General features: G+C 40.8%; 2 protein-coding genes across 2 annotated transcripts; both read left to right on the top strand.

Annotated features, from left to right (window-relative positions):
* Nucleotides 1-5,959: 5,959 nt before the first annotated feature.
* LOC128398743 (vomeronasal type-2 receptor 26-like) lies at nucleotides 5,960-10,968 on the top strand. The gene is made up of 6 exons (XM_053359996.1): nucleotides 5,960-6,105; nucleotides 7,014-7,305; nucleotides 7,957-8,757; nucleotides 9,254-9,481; nucleotides 9,612-9,738; nucleotides 10,067-10,968. Exons 1-6 carry the CDS (start codon nucleotides 5,960-5,962, stop codon nucleotides 10,966-10,968), a joined length of 2,496 nt encoding a protein of 831 aa, XP_053215971.1.
* Nucleotides 10,969-13,020: 2,052 nt separating this feature from the next.
* On the top strand, nucleotides 13,021-18,084 carry LOC128398744 (vomeronasal type-2 receptor 26-like). Its single transcript, XM_053359997.1, has 6 exons — nucleotides 13,021-13,238; nucleotides 14,158-14,449; nucleotides 15,078-15,878; nucleotides 16,386-16,613; nucleotides 16,759-16,885; nucleotides 17,183-18,084. The coding sequence occupies exons 1-6, from the start codon at nucleotides 13,021-13,023 to the stop codon at nucleotides 18,082-18,084; spliced, it is 2,568 nt and encodes an 855-aa protein (XP_053215972.1).
* The last annotated feature ends 1,900 nt before the right edge of the window (nucleotides 18,085-19,984 follow it).

Raw genomic sequence — 19,984 nt, forward strand, 5'->3', positions numbered from 1 at the left:
AAGGGGCTCACTACTCAGTTATGGGTCCTAATGATGCATGTTTTTGCAGCAGCTAGAGGACAACATGCATACAAAGTACACATATAGGCTGTACTCCCCCCCCCCCTTTAATCCACATTTTCCACAGAAGATCTCTAGCAAAATCTGCAAAAAATAACCCGTTGTACATCTGTAGTCACTGCTGGGGTGCAAACTCTTCGGCACGTTTTTTTGGGGGGTGGGCTGTTTGTCAGCTTTGGGCTGACTTTTCAGTGACTAACCTCTATTGCCCCACTCCTCCTTTCATTTGTTCCTTGCATTAGCAGATTTGCACAAGAAACGTAATAATGAAAATCAATGATTGGGACTGTTTGCTCCAAAAAGAGTTGATTTAATGTCTATGCCACTATTTCTCTGAACCAATTAATTCCTCTTTCCTTGGAATTGGAGAATGTGTCTGACTGAGTGAAAAAGCAGCTTGGCAGCCAGACCAGGACTCCAGGAGGCAGCATGTATGTGCATGTGATTCTGCTCCTGTGACACATCCTGGATTGCATTGCAGCATTTATTTGAGCAGGCACTGAGCAAAAGCTAGGTAGTACAGCAGGAAAGTACTAAGAGCACAGAGCTGGATTAGGGCTATGTGACCTGCCTCTTTACAAGTCTGCTGCCTTCATATGTGGTTTAAGATGCTGTCCTATATCTAGTCTTTAAGAAGGGAACGGGGTGTGGGGAGGAAGACACCCTTCATCTCAGCCAGCAAAAGGTCTTGGATCAACCCTGAGTGGCTCATCTGGGTTTCTGTTCCCAGAAGCAACAAAAAAAAAAGTGGTGAAAGAGTAACAGCCCAAGAGTAATGTTGGGGGAGAAATAGGGAATGATGAATACCAATATGAAGAATCATAGATTTATGACAATAGGTTGCTTTATATTCACTGTTCAAAAATTAAAACTTACCTTGTCTCTTTAAGAACAGCTGTAGTTCTTTGTGGGTAGGTGATGTTTATATTTAGCTTATTGTAGATCATGACTAGTCATACATTCGTAGAGTCATCTGAAAATTCTTCCAGGAGGTGACAATACACCCTAAACAGGTTGCCATATTTCCCTATAGGTACAGCTAAAGGGACCCCTGACCATTAGGTCCAGTCGTGACCGACTCTGGGGTTGCGGCACTCATCTCGCTTTATTGGCCGAGGGAGCCAGTGTACAGCTTCCGGGTCATGTGGCCAGCATGACTAAGCCACTTCTGGCAAACCACAGCAGTGCACGGAAACACTGTTTACCTTCTCACCCGCAAATTATCTGGCTGATTTACAAATACCTAAGTACAGACACTCCTTTACCCTGGCCAGATTTAATGTTCTGCCCTCTGCCCTGCTGCTAGGCAGATATGAGGGCAAACCATATGAGTCACGTGTTTGCCCATGTGGCTCATCGGAAGTGGAAACAAATCTGCATGTATTGCTGCACTGTAGTTACTACGAGGATCTACGCCTGACCTTTATTGCCCCAGTTCTACAAAAGCTTAAAAATGAACCAGAACTCCAACGTATGAGAGCCTTGGTAGAAGATAAGGTTCCTGAAATTACGATCAATGTTGCCAAATTCTGTGTAGCCGCTATTAGGCGCAGGAAACAAGAGCTTTCCAATGCCAATATGCAGGCGAAGGCAAATACTTAATTTTATTTATGCTGTCTAATTTTAAATTGCTGTTATGGCCTAATCTGTATTGAAATTGTCCTTTGTTTTTTCCGGTGTTATGCTTTGCTGACTAGCTGTACGAGTTCATCTGGTCTGTGACCGTTTTTAATAAATTTGATTTGATTTGACCTTCCCGCTGGAGCGATACCTATTTTTCTACTTGCACTTTGACGTGCTTTCAAACTGCTAGGTTGGCAGGAGCTGGGACCAAGCAACAGGAGCTCACCCCATCACGGGGATTCGAACTGCCAACCTTCCGATCAGCAAGTCCCAGGCTCAGTGGTTTACACCACAGTGCCACCTGCATCCCTAATCTGTGGCAAAATCAGCAGTCGCTGCTGGTGTGAAAATCTTTTAGCACATTTTGGGGGGGATTGGTGGTTTGTTAGCTGTGGGCTAACTGCTCAGTGTGTTGCCACATTCCTGCTTCCACCTGCTCCTTGCATGAGCAGATTTGCACAGTGTATGTGAATATTTCTCTAAAGTAATTCCTCTTTCCTTGAAATTGGTAAATGTGCCTGATTAAGTACAAAAGCATCAAGACAGCCAGGAGCTTTCATTTATGTTCATGCATTGTTCTGCTCATGTTACACATGCTCAGAGTCAGCCCACCCATGAGGTGAGGCGAGGTGAGGTAACCGTCTTAGGTAGCAGGGGCAGCAAACCATGGTGTAGATCTTTATTTTCTGCTTGTTCCTGAATATTCTCACTCACACTTTCTTTCCCGGCAGGGAGTGGAGTGCTGTTTTGATGTTCACCCCAGGTACCAATATGTCTTGGGCCAACCTTACAAATGTTGGTACCTCCACTGCTGCATTGCAGCTTTTCTTTGAAAAAGCCACTGAGGAAAAACTAGGCAGCACAATAAGCAAGAAGCAGCCAAATATTAGAGGACAGAACTGGATTTGTGTTTTGTGACCTGCCCAATGCCTCCTACGGTAGCCTCTGCCCTCGTGTGTGGTTTACAATGCTGCCCCATCCCTAGTCTTTGCACAGGGAATTGGGGTGAGGCAGAGAGAGAGAGCAAGTCAACCTTCATCTCAGTCAGCATAATGACTTAGATAATCTCTGAGTGGCTGACTGGCAATTTTAGATTAATTTGGATTTCTGTTCCCAGAAGCAACCACCACCACAACAACAAAACTGCTCAGGGAAACTTGTGCTGTAAGAAACTTGTGCTGTAAGAGTAACAGCCAGAGAGAGATGAAGGTGGAGAGGCAGGGAATGATGAAATAAGAAAAGAAAAGGAATAATAGATTTCTTACTATGGATAGCATTAAATTAATATTTCAAAAATCAAAACTTACCTAGGCTCTTTAAAAACAAGCGGGTTTCATTGTGGGTAGGTGAAGTCTTTTGTTTAGCTGTTGTAGGTCATACATTAATAGAGTCGTCTGAGAACTTTACATCTTCTTTTCACCCTTGCCAAAATATGGTGTAGCAGTTTTATTTCTAAATCAGGTTTTAAAAGCTGTATGTGTAGGAGGTTCATTGGATATCTGCTTTGGCATTTTGGGAAAACACTCCCATGAGTCTAAACAGCCGATCAGAACTGGAATTCCCCTACTCCAATTATTGCTGCCTCTGTTTTTTGTCACAAACAAAAAGAAATAATTCATATAAGCCCTCTGTGTCTGATGCAGCATTCCAGAGCACACTGCATTTTGGAGGGAGCTCAGCTCTTTTGTCCCAGTGTGGTGTAGTGGTTAAGAGTGGTAGTCTCATAATCTGGTGAACCGGGCTCGATTCCCTGCTCCTCCACATGCAGCTGCTGGATGACCTTGGGCTAGTCACACTTCTTTGAAGTCTCTCAGCCTCACTCACCTCACAGAGTGTTTGTTGTTATGGAGGAAAGGGAAAGGAGAATGTTAGCCGCTTTGAGACTCCTTAGGGTAGTGATAAAGTGGGATATCAAATCCAAACTACTCTTCTTCTTCCTTGCAGTCCCCCATGTGTGGATGGGAAGACAGATATGAGGATTAGAGCACATATCAAAGAACCAATCAATGCATGGGTTTGGCAACAATACTTGTGAAGTTGTCTGAGGGCTGCCTTCTTTATTTCAAAAACATATTAAAACTCATTGGAAGTGCCAGTAAAGTCACTTTCACACAGATAAAACGTAACAAGGGATCATCTGTCATGTATTACTCTGTCCTAGGCTATATGAGTTTCTTGGCCATTGTCAGCCAAGCATGGCTTTTTTTGCCTACCCAGAAACTACCCGACAGATTTATTGAAATCAAGTTTATCACGTTCAGCATGTTGATATTTTGCAGTGTTTGGTTATCTTTTGTTCCAACCTACCTGAGCACAAAGGGAAAATACATGGTGCCTGTGGATATATTTTTTCACTTAACTTCCATTGTTGGGCTGCTGGGTTGCATCTTTCCCCCCAGGTGTTACATCATTGACTTTAAGCCTGGCCTGAGCAACAGGGCACAGCTAATAAGAAAGAAATGTGTCTGCAGTTTGCTATAGTCCGCAGCTGATCGTATTTTGACAATACTAGTGTCAATATTTTCTAAGGCATTCTGTCTTGGCAGCTGCCGAAAAGCTTTAAAAATCACTTCTAGTTGTTTCCTTTTAAGTATTTTGAATATACTCAGATTTTCTTAAAAGTAAAACTGATGCATGTGGAGACCTACAGTATAAGCTCAGCTAACTAGCCAGCCTAGAAGCCTTGGGCCTATTGTTTCTTTATACTGCCTTATATTGTGCTAGGAGTAGCTTTACTCCCAAGGTTGTAAATACATGCCTAAGTGTCTACATTTGACAATGAGGCATGCTCTGCTCAAATGTCCTAACCCCCTCAGGTAGAAAGGAATGCAAAGAGATCACGTGCAGTGGGGGCTGCTTAGAGAGAGAGTTCTTTGTTCGCTTGCTCAATGAATAGGTAATGAAGGAAAGACCATACAGAAGCACCCAGGGCCTTCTGGTGGTCCCTCACTGAGAGAAGCCAGGTTACAGGGAACCAGGCAGAGGGCCTTCTCGGTAGTGGCAACCACCCTGTGGAACGCCCTCCCAATAGATGTCAAAGAGAACAACAACTACCATACTTTTAGAAGACATCTGAAGGCAGCCCTGTTTAGGAAAGCTTTTAATGTTTAACAGACCACTGTATTTTAATACTTTGTTGGAAGCCGCCCAGAGTGGCTGGGAAAACCCAGTCAGATGGGTGGGGTATAAATAATAAATTATTATTATTATTACACATGGTATACCGGTAATTATTATTGTGTTGTAACTTTAGATTGGAGGAAGTTTATGTATATGTATTGCTTTAATAGATAACAGCTCAAAATTATCTATGTAGTCATAGGTTTCCTTTTTCAAAAATCATGTTTAAATAACCAGTAATAAAATAAAAAATGAATAGTCCTAAATATAATAATAATTCCCAGTTTTCTTAACCATTTAATCATACTGGCTCATGTGTTTCTTCCCCAAACAATTATGAGTGTGATTCACACAAATATTAATACAAATTTATTCCTTAAACGTAACATTACAGTCCTGAATTTTGACCATTTTCTCCATGGCAGAGACTCAACTTAGTTAAACAAAATGGGAAACTTCTTTTCAAATGTGGAGGGGGAAAGTTTTTCTTCAGCAATTCCTCAGAGAATTCACAACTTCAAACTGGAGATTAGCCTGCCCATTAATTATCAAAAGGACTATAATTATTTCCCCTCTTTTTCTAAAACCCCAAGGAAGTGCAGTGGCCACCTCCAAAAACAGAAAATAAAAGAATTACAAAATTTGTAGGATGATATAAATATACCTCATAGCATTCCAATCTGGGGCCAGAAGAAAATACTGTACACACAAGACACTTCCACTTTGATATCTGATGTTTTGCATTTTAAGTTGGAACCTTAAAAGATGAGAATAGAAGGAAACAGGAGCATCCATGTCAAAGGCAAGGAAAACTTGCAAGCTTTTGAAAATGAAGTCTGTATTGCTGTTGAATAGTTATTTGTTTTCTGATTTTGAACATGAGAAGAAAAATTATGTGTACCAATCTGGATTTTTGCTCCATTTTTGTTTTAATTCCTTAATTCCTTTGTTACACATTTTGCATGTTTTTAAAATAGTGTAAACAGCCCTGTGATCTTTAGATGAAGGGCTGTATAGAAATAATAATAATAATAATAATAATAATAATAATAATAATAATAATAATAGATATATTGTATTTAGGATGGAGATTCTAGTAGCATTTCTTCTGATACAGCTTCCTCATATGGCATGCAAGGATCACATTCTTAACTGCATGGTTAAAGATCCACACCCTCCACTTCATGACTATCAGCAGCCAGGTGACCTCTTCATTGGTGGAATTGTTTCCCAGAGCATCATCGTCACAAATTTAATACCGTTCACAGAAGTACCACCACAGACTCTGCATGAAGAGCTTCTGTAAGGAGTTTGTTTTTAATGCATTATTCTTTCTGTCACTTGAGTAATGTGTCTTGGCAGCTGCCGCCTCAGTTTGTCTCACTTTTAATAGATTTCACTGTGGGACCTCCACTAATATTGTTTGCAGCAACAAGCACTCAATAAACTGCAGTGCAGAAGTACTCCAACTTTCATATGGTTTGGTTATTTAATCTTCATTTAGGAGAAGTGCTTTTCAATAAATTGCCTATTGCTCTAGTAATGAAGATGGTGATAATCTTACAAGATGCAGTACACAGGTGAGCGGAAATGTTCAGCCAAGGTCCATATTCACCCTTTGCTGCAAGTCTAGAGTCACATGCCATCATCTCCAAAATCCCATGATCAAATAATATGCATGTACTGGACATAAAACACACACATACATACATACATACACAGACAAAAAACACATGCATACACATCCCCCTCTTCATTAGAGAGATGTCACCTGAAAGAGATATTTAAAACTCCCGTCTCCTGCCCTCTCAGCCGATACTGGAAATGTGGCTTGATCATTTAACATATTTCAACAGACGCACTGCATTGTTGCTTCCATGGAATTGGCCTTTTAACAAAATGAATATATGCTTTTGCCAATCATGGGTGGAATTAGATGAAAGCAGGCGGTAGGGCAGGTGTGCTTCTCTGCTTGGCTGAAATCAGAAGAGCCCTTGCAGCTACCTCCTTACTCCAAGCATGATTTGGCAGCACAGTAATGACAGCACACTGCAGTAGATGGTGGCTTTAACCCTGTCAATTTACTCCACTGCTGGGGTGGAGAATGGCTGAAAAGGCTTTATGAGTTTGATCTGGTTATCTATAGGCCACCAGTGTCCTAGCCTTACTGCAGAATGACATTCTAATACAGAACATATCTCTCCTTCTAGTGTGGTGACAAAAAATTACCAACACATTCTCACCTTGGCATTTGCAATCAAGGAAATAAATGAAAACCCTCAGCTGTTACCCAACATCACCTTGGGTTTCCGCATTTATGACAGCTATTTCACTGCCAAAGGGACCTACCATGCTACAATGCTACTTATATTCACACCATGGAAACATCTCCCAAACTACAAATGTGACATCCAGGATAACCTCATTGCTGTTATTGGAGGACTGGACCCACTGACCTCCTTGCACATGGCAACTCTCTTGGATATTTACAAGATTCCACAGGTAGGACAGATCCTTCCAGTTTTTTAGAGGCTGGCAGAGGGGAAAGAGGACAGAAGGAGGTACAATTGGAGCAAACGGGCAGATTTTTCTTTTTAAGAGATGAACATCAAATCTAAGCCAAGCAATACAGCCTACGTGAATTGATTTGTAAATCTGAATTAAGAGAATGTACTTTAAAAGAATAAACTTATCATGGGTCCCATGAAGACAATCAGGACACAGTGAGGTTGGCAGGATTATTCTGAAGGGGAGAAGGAGGAAACCTCCAATTTGGCTGAGGGGGAACATCAGGACAGTGGTCTGGATAAGGTCCTACCCCAGTTTCATCAGGGGTCCGGGAAGGGGAGTGGGAGTCAGAGGGGTCCTCTTCTACACCTCATCTGGAAAGTGAATTTTCCCCAGTAGTAGAGTAGCTGCGTAACTTTTCAGTAACTTGTCAGTGAAGCCACAATGCTGCATGGGAAAGATACAATTTTAACGTTCCAGGAGAGTTTTAAGAATTGTTCATTTGATGACTGTAGATTACTTTGAAGACTTCAAATAGTAAAAAAGACTTCTCTCATTCTCTATTCTCCTTCACACCTCCTTTAGCTCATATATAGCCCTGCTCCAGTGATGAATGATAAAACCCCTGGCCTTTCTTTTTACCAGATGACACCTCAGGAAGCAATTCAGTATGCAGGGATTCTCTCTTTGCTTCTGCATTTCAAGTGGATATGGATTGGAATCCTTACTTCCAACGATGAATATGGAGATAGATTTGTCCAAACTGTATTTCCACTTTTCTCCCAAAGTGGTATCTGTTTTGCCTTCATAGAAAGAAGTCATAAACAAACAATTGTCACTGAAATTAATAACATGTTTACTCAGGGAGCAAAAATACATGATAAAATCATTGAGAGTAAAGCCAATGCAGTGGTTGCCTATGCAGAATCATTGGCAGTTATATTTTTGAGATGGTTCTCATACCTGTCAGAACAACAACATGTGTCAAAAAATGAAAAAGGTATTGTGTGGATACTGACAGCCCAGATGGAGCTCACATCTATTACATATCAAAGGACTTGGAGTATAGACATTATCCATGGTGCTCTCTCCTTCTCAATTCACTCCAAGGATCCTTCAGGATTTCAACATTATGTTGAGAATAGGAAACCTCTGAATGCAAAAGGAGATGGCTTTATCCTGGACTTCTGGCAACATGCATTTGGTTGTATATTTGCAAATAGAGTAACTGAGCGATTGGATGGAGATTTTTGTACTGGGGAAGAGAAACTGGAGAGTCTTCCAGGGCCCTTTTTTGAAACAAGGATGATTGGCCACAGCTACAGCATCTATAACGCTGTCTATGCTGTGGCCTATGCTTTACAAACGATGTTCTCATCTAGACTCCCATACAGAGCAATGGGGGCTGAAGGGGGACAGAAGCTTTGGAATCTACAGTTCTGGCAGGTAATGGACCCAAGGAGTACAGCACCTAGAGTGTCTATGCACACATTCCACCAGGCTCAAAATGCCGAGGAAACTGACTCCCAAGCTGCATATGGCTCCCAATTTCCTATTACTTCACTTCCCTATGAAGTAGCAAAAATGCTGTCTGTATCTAACTATATTGACACCAAGATATTATCTTCCATTTAAAACAATTATATACTCAGAAAACTGTTGTTTAAAAAAATAATAACATGAGAATCCATTTGTTTCTGGGTGTATTTTAAGGAGGCTACCAGTCAGGAATAACTAAAAATATTTCAATGAAGCTTCTCAAAAGTAAACTTTGAATGTATGAAAACTTTTCTTATTTGCTTATTGCTATACTGCAATTTGAGGGAAGGGGGACATCTCTTCATTCAGGGAAAGTGTTTTTATAACTCCATCTAAAAGATTCAATGCACTATTGTTAAAAAGCATCATGCCCTACACTCTTACATTTCCCTTTGCATTCTAGTCCCATCACTTTCTGAGAAGAGTCTCCTTTAACAACAGTGCTGGTGACCAGGTTTCCTTTGACCAGAATGGGGAGTTAGTAGCTGGATTTGACATTTTCAACTGGATTTTTTCTTCAAACCAATCCTTTCTTAGAGTGAAAGTTGGACAGGTGGACCCCCAAGGTCTTCTGGACAATGTATTCAGCATCAATGAGAGTGCCATAACGTGGCACAGCTGGTTTAATCAGGTAGGAGCCAATTGCTAGTAATTTCCGTTGGCAGAGCCAGAGTAAAATTAAAGTGGTACCACCTTTAGCCATATTTTGTTCTTCTTTTGTTCTTTAGTACTTACATGGTCCTCCTTCATTTGTGAATTAGGCAAAGCCTCATTCTGTATTTAGTGAAAGTTGTCGTCCTGGTTTTAGCAAGAAAATGAAGGAGGGGGATCCATTTTGCTGCTACGATTGCATCCCATGTCCAGAAGGGAAGATTTCAGTCCAACACGGTAAGAAAGATATTGCCAAATGATGTCAAACCTTCTTGATAAACAACAGATAGATACAAAGATAGATACAACAACAGATAGATACACCAAAGATAGAGCACCAGAAAGCAGAAGCAAGCGACAATGCAGCAGATGCAGGCTACGAGTTTATTGCTCCAAAGGATGTAAATCTCACCTGCCCCCACCTTCTCCTTAAACATTAGAGTGTTACCAGATGAACATAAAAAGGTACATAACCATTACTTTGCAATGTATCCATTTGGTGTTCCTCCAGTTGCCTTGAACTAGCAGAGATGGCGGCATAAAGCACCTATCTTTCCCTTTTCAGATATGAATGGCTGCTCCAAATGCAGTGACGTAAGCTATCCAAGCAAGAACCAAGATTCCTGTGTTCCCAGATTGGCTTCCTTCTTGTCTTACAAAGAACCACTGGGGGTCGCTTTAGCCTTTTTTGCCCTTTTCTCTTCCTTGATCACAGCTCTGGTGCTAGCAGCATTTCTGAAGCACCGCAGCACTCCCATTGTCAAAGCCAACAACCGGGGCCTCACCTACACTCTCCTTGTCTCCCTCTTGCTCTGCTTCCTTTGTTCATTGCTATTCATTGGCCAGCCACAGAAGGTGACATGTCTTCTCCGACAAACTGCTTTTGGGATCATATTCTCAGTAGCTGTTTCTTGTGTGTTGGCCAAAACCACCACAGTGGTCCTGGCTTTCATGGCCACCAGACCAGGATCCAGCATGAGGAATTGGGTGGGGAAGTCATTAGCTAACTCCATTGTTCTTTCCTGCTCATTCATCCAAGCAGGCATTTGCTTTGTGTGGTTGATAACTTCTCCCCCATTCCCAGATGTTGACATTCATTCAGTAAGAGAAGAACTTATATTGGAGTGCAATGAGGGATCTCTGACTTTCTTCTACTGTGTTTTAGGCTATATGGGCTTTCTGGCCATTATCAGCTTCAGTGTGGCTTTCCTTGCTAGAAAGTTACCTGACAGTTTCAACGAAGCCAAATTCATCACCTTCAGCATGTTGGTCTTTTGCAGTGTTTGGTTATCCTTTATCCCATCCTATCTGAGCTCCAAGGGAAAGTACATGGTAGCTGTGGAGATCTTTTCTATTTTAGCCTCTAGTGCTGGGTTGCTGGCCTGCATATTTGCCCCAAAATTTTATATCATTGTGTTGAGGCCTGAGCTGAATAACAGGGAACAGATAATAAGAAGAAAAGCATGACATACCCAGATGTATCTGTGTTTATTTATATTCTACTGTGCAGTACTGGCAGCCTGGTCTGAGCAACAGGGAACAGATAATAAGAAAGAGATGTGATTATATTTTGTCTGTAAAAGTGTCGGTATTTCCTAAGGCATTTTGTCTTGGCAGCTGCCTCAAAGCTTTAAAAGTCACTTTGAGTTGTTTTGTTTTAACGATTTTGTAGATACTCAGATTTGATAAACGTTCAACCACTACATCTGCACTGCTGAGTTCCATCTTTCCTCTGAATGCCTTGCTGTTCAGTTGCTTTCTAAAAAATGGACGACGACAACGACGATGATTTTAATAATAATAACAATAACAATAACGGGCCATGTTCTGGAAGAAAAGTTGGAGGAACTCACCATGAAGTTTGTTTGTTTGTTTGCTTGCTTGCTTGCTTGTCTGCTTGTTGGTTTGTTTACTGTGGACTTAGTTGCAGTGCCACACACACACACACACACACACACACACACACACACACACACACAGGCAGTGGCTAAAGGTAAGATGTGATTTAAAAACCCAAAGCGGACAATGATCTGGATTAGATATGGCCACAACTTTATTGTTTATTACTTTATTACAGATATAGGTAGATTTTTGGCTCAGGCATTGGATGTATATCCATTCCAGCCCCAGCAGAAAAAGGTAAGGGAACTCGGTTCCCATAAATTCCTGCTCACCCCCACCCCCCTTAAAAAGGGAATATCTTATAAACTGAAGGCTTGGTAATTACTTGTCTATTTTGCTAAATAACAGTTTGTGTTTTGGGGCACAAATGGGTAATATATATAAAACATGTTCTCTTAGAAGCTTTAGCTCAGTGGAACGAATGAACATCATGAAAATGCATCTGAGGTATCACATGAAATACATGCACAGTACATTTGTTACCATAAGCAGGACAATTCAACTTTGCACGTGTCTCTTTTGATAATCTAGATATGTTGCTGCTTATCAGATTCACTGTCTCACAGTTCCTTACATAAGTTGCTTCCTTCCCCTGTTAAACCCATACTTAGTGGTACATATCTAGAATCAGGGAAAAGTTAACGTGAAGAAGAAATAAAAGGGTATAAATATCTCTTCACTTTCTTGCAGTCTGAAGTCCAGAGTCATACTTGTAGTCAGGGACTGAAATGCTGTTCACCACCTACTGTTCACCAGCTGCCCAGTATAAATCTTCCTCAAAATTATGTATCTAGTCCTAGGTTCCTTTTTAAAAAATCATGTTTAAATAACCAATAAAAAATGAAAATTCCTAATATTCTTAGCCCTTTTATTAAACTGGCTCATGTGTTTCTACCCCAAACAATTATGCAATTCACTCACATATCAATATTAAAGTTTGTCCTTAAAAATAACATAACACTCCTGAATTTTGACGATTTTCTCCACGGCAGAGACTCAACTTAGTTAAATGAAAAGGAAAAAAATTGTTTGGGGGGAGGTGGTCTGCAGCAATTCTGCAGAGAATTCGCAACTTCAAACTGGAGATTACCCTGCCTTTTAATTATCAAAAGGACTATAATTATTTCCCCTCTTTTTCTAAAACCCCAAGGAATTGCAGTGGCCACCTCCAAAAACAGAAAATAAAAGAATTACAAAATTTGTAGGATGATATAAATATACCTCATGGCATTCCAATCTGGGGCCAGAAGAAAATATAGACAAAAGACTTCCAGTTTGATCCCTGATGTTTTGCATTTAAGTTGGAACCGTAAAAGATGAGAATAGAAGGAAACAGAAGAATCCATGTCAAAGGCAAGGAAAATGTGCACACTTTTTAAAATGAAGGCTGTATTGCTGTTGAATGGTAATTTGTTTTCTGATTTTGGACATGAGAAGAAAAAATATGTGTACCAATCTGGATTTGTTCCCCATTTTTGTTTTCATTCTTAATTCTTTTTTTACTATGTTACACATTTTGACTTTTTTTTAATATTGTAAACTGCCCTGCAATCTTCAGAGGAACGGCTGTATACTACTACTACTACTATTAATAGTAATAATAATAATGTATCCAGGATGGGGATTCTAGTAGCATTTCTTCTGATACTGCTTCCTCCTATGGCATGCAAGGATCACACTGTTAACTGCCGGGTTAAAGATCCACAGCCTCCACTTCAGGACTATCAGCAGCCAGGTGACTTCTTCATTGGTGGAATTGTTTCCCAGAGCATCATCATCTCCAATTTCATCCCCTTCACAGAAGTTCCGCCACAGACTCTGCATGAAGAGCTTCTGTAAGGAGTTTGTTTTTAATGCATTATTCTTTCTTTCTGTCACTTGAGTGATGTGCATTGGCAGTTGCCACCTGAGTTTGTCCCACTTTTAATAGCTTCCACTGTGGAACCCCCGCTAATATTGTTTGCAGCAACAAGCACTCAATAAACTGCAGTGTGGAAGTACTCCAACTTTCATATGGTTTGCTTATTTAACTTTTACATGGTTTGCTTATTTAATCTTCATATAGGACCACTAAGCCAAGTATTGCTTCAATAAATTGTCTATTTAATTGCTCTAGTAGTGAAGATGGTGCTCATCTTACAAGATGCAGTACACAGGTGAGGGGAAATGTTAAGCCAAGGTTCATATCTACCCTTTGTGTGTAGAGTCACATGCCAGCATCCCTAAAATATCTTGTATACAACATTTATATGCACTGCACTCAAAACGCACACATGCATACACATTGTCCTCTTAATTGGGGAGATGTCACCTGAAAGAGATATTTAAAAACTCCTGTCTCCTGCCCTCACAGCTGATACTGGAAATGTGGCTTGATCATTTAACATATTTCAACAGACGCACTGCATTGTTGCTTCCATGGAATTGGCCTTTTAACAAAATGAATATATGCTTTTGCCAATCATGGGTGGAATTAGATGAAAGCAGGCGGTAGGGCAGGTGTGCTTCTCTGCTTGGCTGAAATCAGAAGAGGCCTTGCAGCTACCTCCTTGCTCCAAGCATGATTTGGCAGCACAGTAATGTAGACTGTACACTGCAGTAGATGGTGGCTTTAACCCTGTCAATTTACTCCACTGCTGGGGTGCAGAATGGCTGAAAAGGCTTAATGAGTTTGATCTGGTTATCTATACGCCACCAGTGCCCTAACCCTACTGCAGAATGACATTATAATACAATACACATCTCTCTTTCTAGTGTGGTGACAAAAAATTACCAACACATTCTCACCTTGGCATTTGCAATCAAGGAAATAAATGAAAACCCTCAGCTGTTACCCAACATTACCTTGGGTTTCCGCATTTATGACAGCTATTTCACTGCCAAAGGGACCTACCATGCTACAATGCTACTTATATTCACACCATGGAAACATCTCCCAAACTACAAATGTGACATCCAGGAGAACCTCATTGCAGTTATTGGAGGACTGGACCCACTGACCTCCTTGCACATGGCAACAGTCTTGGATATTTACAAGATTCCACAGGTAGGACAGATCCTTCCAGATTCTTAGAGGCAGACAAAGGGTGAAAGGGACAGAAGGAGGTACAATTGGAGCAAACAGGTAGATTTTCCTTATAAAAAGACAAATATCAAATCTAAGCCAAGCAATAAAGCCCGCTGAATTGATCTGTAAATCTGAATTGAGAGAATGTACTTTAAAAGCATAAAATTATCATTGGTCCCATGAAGACAGTCATTGTTCAGAAGGGGAGAAGGAGGAAGCCTCCAATTTGGCTGAGGGGGAACATCAGGACGGTGGTCTGGATAAGGTCCTACCCCAGTTTCATCAGGGGTCCGGGAAGGGGAGTGGGAGTCAGAGGGGTCCTCTTCTACACCTCATCTGGAAAGTGAATTTTCCCCAGTAGTAGAGTAGCTGCGTAACTTTTCAGTAACTTGTCAGTGAAGCCACAATGCTGCATGGGAAAGATACAATTTTAACGTTCCAGGAGAGTTTTAAGAATTGTTCATTTGATGACTGTAGATTACTTTGAAGACTTCAAATAGTAAAAAAGACTTCTCTCATTCTCTATTCTCCTTCACACCTCCTTTAGCTCATATATAGCCCTGCTCCAGTGATGAATGATAAAACCCCTGGCCTTTCTTTTTACCAGATGACACCTCAGGAAGCAATTCAGTATGCAGGGATTCTCTCTTTGCTTCTGCATTTCAAGTGGATATGGATTGGAATCCTTACTTCCAACGATGAATATGGAGATAGATTTGTCCAAACTGTATTTCCACTTTTCTCCCAGAGTGGTATCTGTTTTGCCTTCATAGAAAGAAGCCACAAACAAACAATTGTCAGTGAAATTAATAACATGTTTACTCAGGGAGCAAAAATACATGATAAAATCATTGAGAGTAAAGCCAATGCAGTGGTTGCCTATGCAGAATCATTGGCAGTTGTTTTTTTGCGATGGCTATCATACCTATCAGAACAACAACATGTGACAAATAAAGAAAAAGGTATAGTGTGGATACTGACAGCCCAGATGGAGCTCACATCTATTACATATCAAAGGACTTGGAGTATAGACATAATCCATGGTGCTCTCTCCTTCTCAATTCACTCCAAGGATCCTTCAGGATTTCAACATTATGTTGAGAATAGGAAACCTCTGAATGCAAAAGGAGATGGCTTTATCCTGGACTTCTGGCAACATGCATTTGGTTGTATATTTGCAAATAGAGTAACTGAGCGATTGGATGGAGATTTTTGTACTGGGGAAGAGAAACTGGAGAGTCTTCCGGGGCCCTTTTTTGAAACAAGGATGATTGGCCACAGCTACAGCATCTATAACGCTGTCTATGCTGTGGCCTATGCTTTACAAACGATGTTCTCATCTAGACTCCCATACAGAGCAATGGGGGCTGAAGGGGGACAGAAGCTTTGGAATCTACAGTTCTGGCAGGTAATGGACCCAAGGAATACAGCACCTAGAGTGTCTATGCGCACATTCCACCAGGCTCAAAATGCCAAGTAAACTGACTCCCAAGCTGCATATGGCTCCCAATTTCCTATTATTTCACTTCCCTATGAAGTAGGGAAAATGATGTCTGTATCTAACTATATCGACACCAAGATATTATCTACCCTTTTAGACAATTATATACACAGAAAACTGATTTTCAAAAAATAATAACATGAGAATCCATTTCTTTCTGGGTGTATTTTAAGGAGGCTACCAGTCAGGAATAAATAAAAGGATTTCAATGAAGCTTCTCAAAAGTAAACTTTAAATGTATGAATACTCTTTCTCATTTGGTTATTGCTATACTGCAATTTGAGGGAAGGGGAGTAGGGGGGGGACATCTCTTCATCAAGGGAAAGCATTTTTATAACTCCATCTAAAAGATTCAATGCACTACTGTTAAAATGCATCATGCCCTACACTCTTACATTTCCCTTTGCATTCTAGTCCCATCACTTTCTGAGAAGAGTCTCCTTTAACAACAGTGCTGGTGACCAGGTTTCCTTTGACCAGAATGGGGAGTTAGTAGCTGGATTTGACATTTTCAACTGGATTTTTTCTTCAAACCAATCCTTTCATAGAGTGAAAGTTGGACAGGTGGACCCCCAAGGTCTTCTGGACAATGTATTCAGCATCAATGAGAGTGCCATAACGTGGCACAGCTGGTTTAATCAGGTAGGAGCCAATTGCTAGTAATTTCAGTTGGCAGGGCTGGAGTAAAACAGAAGGGGTTAAAACTGAGGTGGTACCACCTTTAGCCATATTTTGTTCTTCTTTTGTTCTTTAGTACTTACATGGTCCTCTTTCATTTGTGGATTAGGCAAAGCCTCATTCTGTATGTAGTGAAAGTTGTCGTCCTGGTTTTAGCAAGAAAGTGAAGGAGGGGGATCCATTTTGCTGCTATGATTGCATCCCATGTCCAGAAGGGAAGATTTCCATCCAACACGGTAAGAAATATATTGCCAAATGATGTCAAACCTTCTTGATAAACAACAGAGCACACCAAAGATAGAGCACCAGAAAGCAGAAGCAAGCGACAGTGCAGCAGATGCAGGCTACAAGTTTATTGCTCCAAAGGATGTAAATCTCACCTGCCCCCACCTTTTCCTTAAACATTAGAGTGTTACCAGATGAACATAAAAAGGTACATAACCATTACTTTGCATTGTATCCATTTGGTGTTCCTCCAGTTGCCTTGAACTAGCAGAGATGGCGGCATAAAGCACCTATCTTTCCCTTTTCAGATATGAATGACTGCTCCAAATGCAGTGACGTAAGCTATCCAAGCAAGAACCAAGATTCCTGTGTTCCCAGATTGACTTCCTTCTTGTCTTACAAAGAACCACTGGGGGTCGCTTTAGCCTTTTTTGCCCTTTTCTCTTCCTTGATCACAGCTCTCGTGCTAGCAGCATTTCTGAAGCACCGCAGCACTCCCATTGTCAAAGCCAACAACCGGGGCCTCACCTACACTCTCCTTGTCTCCCTCTTGCTCTGCTTCCTTTGTTCATTGCTATTCATTGGCCAGCCACAGAAGGTGACATGTCTTCTCCGACAAACTGCTTTTGGGATCATATTCTCAGTAGCTGTTTCTTGTGTGTTGGCCAAAACCACCACAGTGGTCCTGGCTTTCATGGCCACCAGACCGGGATCCAGCATGAGGAATTGGCTGGGGAAGTCATTAGCTAACTCCATTGTTCTTTCCTGCTCATTCATCCAAGCAGGCATTTGCTTTGTGTGGTTGGTAACTTCTCCCCCATTCCCAGATGTTGACATTCATTCAGTAAGAGAAGAACTTATATTGGAGTGCAATGAGGGATCTCTGACTTTCTTCTACTGTGTTTTAGGCTATATGGGCTTTCTGGCCATTATCAGCTTCAGTGTGGCTTTCCTTGCTAGAAAGTTACCTGACAGTTTCAACGAAGCCAAATTCATCACCTTCAGCATGTTGGTCTTTTGCAGTGTTTGGTTATCCTTTATCCCATCCTATCTGAGCTCGAAGGGAAAGTACATGGTAGCTGTGGAGATCTTTTCTATTTTAGCCTCTAGTGCTGGGTTGCTGGGCTGCATATTTGCCCCAAAATTTTATATCATTGTGTTGAGGCCTGAGCTGAACAACAGGGAACAGATAATAAGAAGAAAAGCATGACATACTCAAATGTATTTGTTTTCAGTCATATTCTAATGTGCAGTACCTTTTGGATGCATACACACTAGTATACCTCTGGGAAATTCACCCTTAGCATTTTCCCATTTGCAGATCTTCCCTAAAGCTCTCCAAATCATTTTTTTTCTCAGAACTGACTAACCTGACTTTAAGGATCTTTTCACCCAAGGTTCCAGAAATTCAGCATTTTATTTATTTTTTGCCTACAAAGCATACACTCTACCACTGATCTTCACCATCTATGAACACCCTGCTTTGGCCACCATCTGGTGGATATATTGTTTTACAATCTCTTCTGAAACTGCTTTGTGATGTGATAGTTGTTTCTGGATTATTTTGTTCTCTGCTTACTGCCAGGAAGGAAACTTAAATGCATCATCTTTTTGGTCACAGCCATGAAACCAGTTTTCTAAGAATTTTCAGTTCAATGGAACTGAATTTTTAGTTCAATGGAACACATGAGTGTGTTATGTGTATTAAATATCATCGTGCAAATTTCAAGTGTTCCATTTGCAGTGATATATTTCTGTTTATCCCATAGACTATCCCAGAGTTTGTGTCAGCGAAGCTCAGGTGCTGACAGGAGGATAAGAAGCAGGCATAAGGAGAGAACAGTTAGCAGCGGAAGGCAGAGAGGAGGGGGAGAGCAGCTGTAATCTGAGGTCAGAACAAAGGGGAGGAGAAAAACAGGGTCAAAGTGACAGGCAGCTGTGTGAGAGTTCCAATAGTGAGCCAGAAATTGGAATGCAGGAAACATTCTCTCCCAAATCTCGTAGGATCTCAAAAGTGGCCAAGACGAGCAAAAGTTATCGGAAGAGAAGGTGGGGGTTTCCGTGCTGGGGAAGGGGGAGGAGCTCAGTCCAGGCAACTCCATCTTCTGGGGAGGATGTTGAGTAGAGGAGCTCCATCCTAGTTTGTTGTTTTAGAAATAAATCTGAAATAATTAGCAGGCAGAGTCGTCTCACATTTGTGGGAGAGACCAAGCCATAACAGTTTGCTACAGTTTTCCTGTGAGACTGATTCTTTCTCTTTCCTAAGTTATTTGTCTCTCTAGAACAGAAGTGATGAACCTGTGCTCTCTAGATGTTCTGGAGTATAGTTCTCATGATTCCTATCCATAGGTCATGCTATCTGGGGCATGGAATCCAACAACATATGACTGTCCATAGGTTCCCCACCCTATAACATGTCTTTTTCTTTCTTTTTTTCACATCTGGAAGTAAGAGGCAAAGGTAGTGCTATTTTTCTAGATAACAAGGGGCTGGAATGCATAATGAACTCACCTTGTTCTCTTAAAATGGCAAAGACCTGAGAGTTGCCAGAACTCAATTCGAGCTGGGGAAAAGAAGCCCTGGACAAAGCACACCTCAACTACCCCCACACAGAAAGTTTAATGGTTGAAAGGCATGATGTATGTTTTTGTTCTAGTGATGTAGGTTGAGATACAATTTGTATTAATTAACTAATAATTAATTATGGATGCAAATGTATTCCTTTTACAATTATTTATTGCTCATTGCCATGATATAGAATGCTGCATGTAACTAATAAAATTGTATACTTTGTTTCTTAATTTTGTGTATACAGGCAAGTTTTTCACATCCCCAAAAATGTAGATCAACCCTTGGCTGTTCTAAGGGGATCAGGTACCTAAAACTCATAAGGAAAATCAAAGCTATTCAGCAGTTACAATATACATATATAATCTTTAACTTGGACCATCAATAAACTTTGGCTAGAATTGGAGTTATGTGTTATGTCTGACAAGAGGGTTTTACAGTGAAATACTAAAGAGATATGTCTATGAATTCAAAAGATCTAAAGATCTAAAACCCATTTGGTGTACCTTCAGGCCTTCTTAAGAATTGCTGATAGTAAATAG

The sequence above is a fragment of the Podarcis raffonei genome, chromosome 13, assembly GCF_027172205.1.
Source record: "Podarcis raffonei isolate rPodRaf1 chromosome 13, rPodRaf1.pri, whole genome shotgun sequence".
Classification (NCBI taxonomy): Eukaryota; Metazoa; Chordata; class Lepidosauria; order Squamata; family Lacertidae; genus Podarcis; species Podarcis raffonei.

Coding starts and splice junctions, on each gene's coding strand:
- LOC128398743 (XM_053359996.1), top strand. CDS start 5,960: ATGGTTAAAGATCCACACCCTCCACTTCATGACTATCAGCAGCCAGGT. Junction 8,758..9,253: donor GGAATCTACAGTTCTGGCAG/GTAATGGACCCA, acceptor TTTGCATTCTAG/TCCCATCACTTTCTGAGAAG. Junction 9,482..9,611: donor GGCACAGCTGGTTTAATCAG/GTAGGAGCCAAT, acceptor TTTGTGAATTAG/GCAAAGCCTCATTCTGTATT.
- LOC128398744 (XM_053359997.1), top strand. CDS start 13,021: ATGGGGATTCTAGTAGCATTTCTTCTGATACTGCTTCCTCCTATGGCA. Junction 14,450..15,077: donor ATATTTACAAGATTCCACAG/GTAGGACAGATC, acceptor TCTTTTTACCAG/ATGACACCTCAGGAAGCAAT. Junction 15,879..16,385: donor GGAATCTACAGTTCTGGCAG/GTAATGGACCCA, acceptor TTTGCATTCTAG/TCCCATCACTTTCTGAGAAG.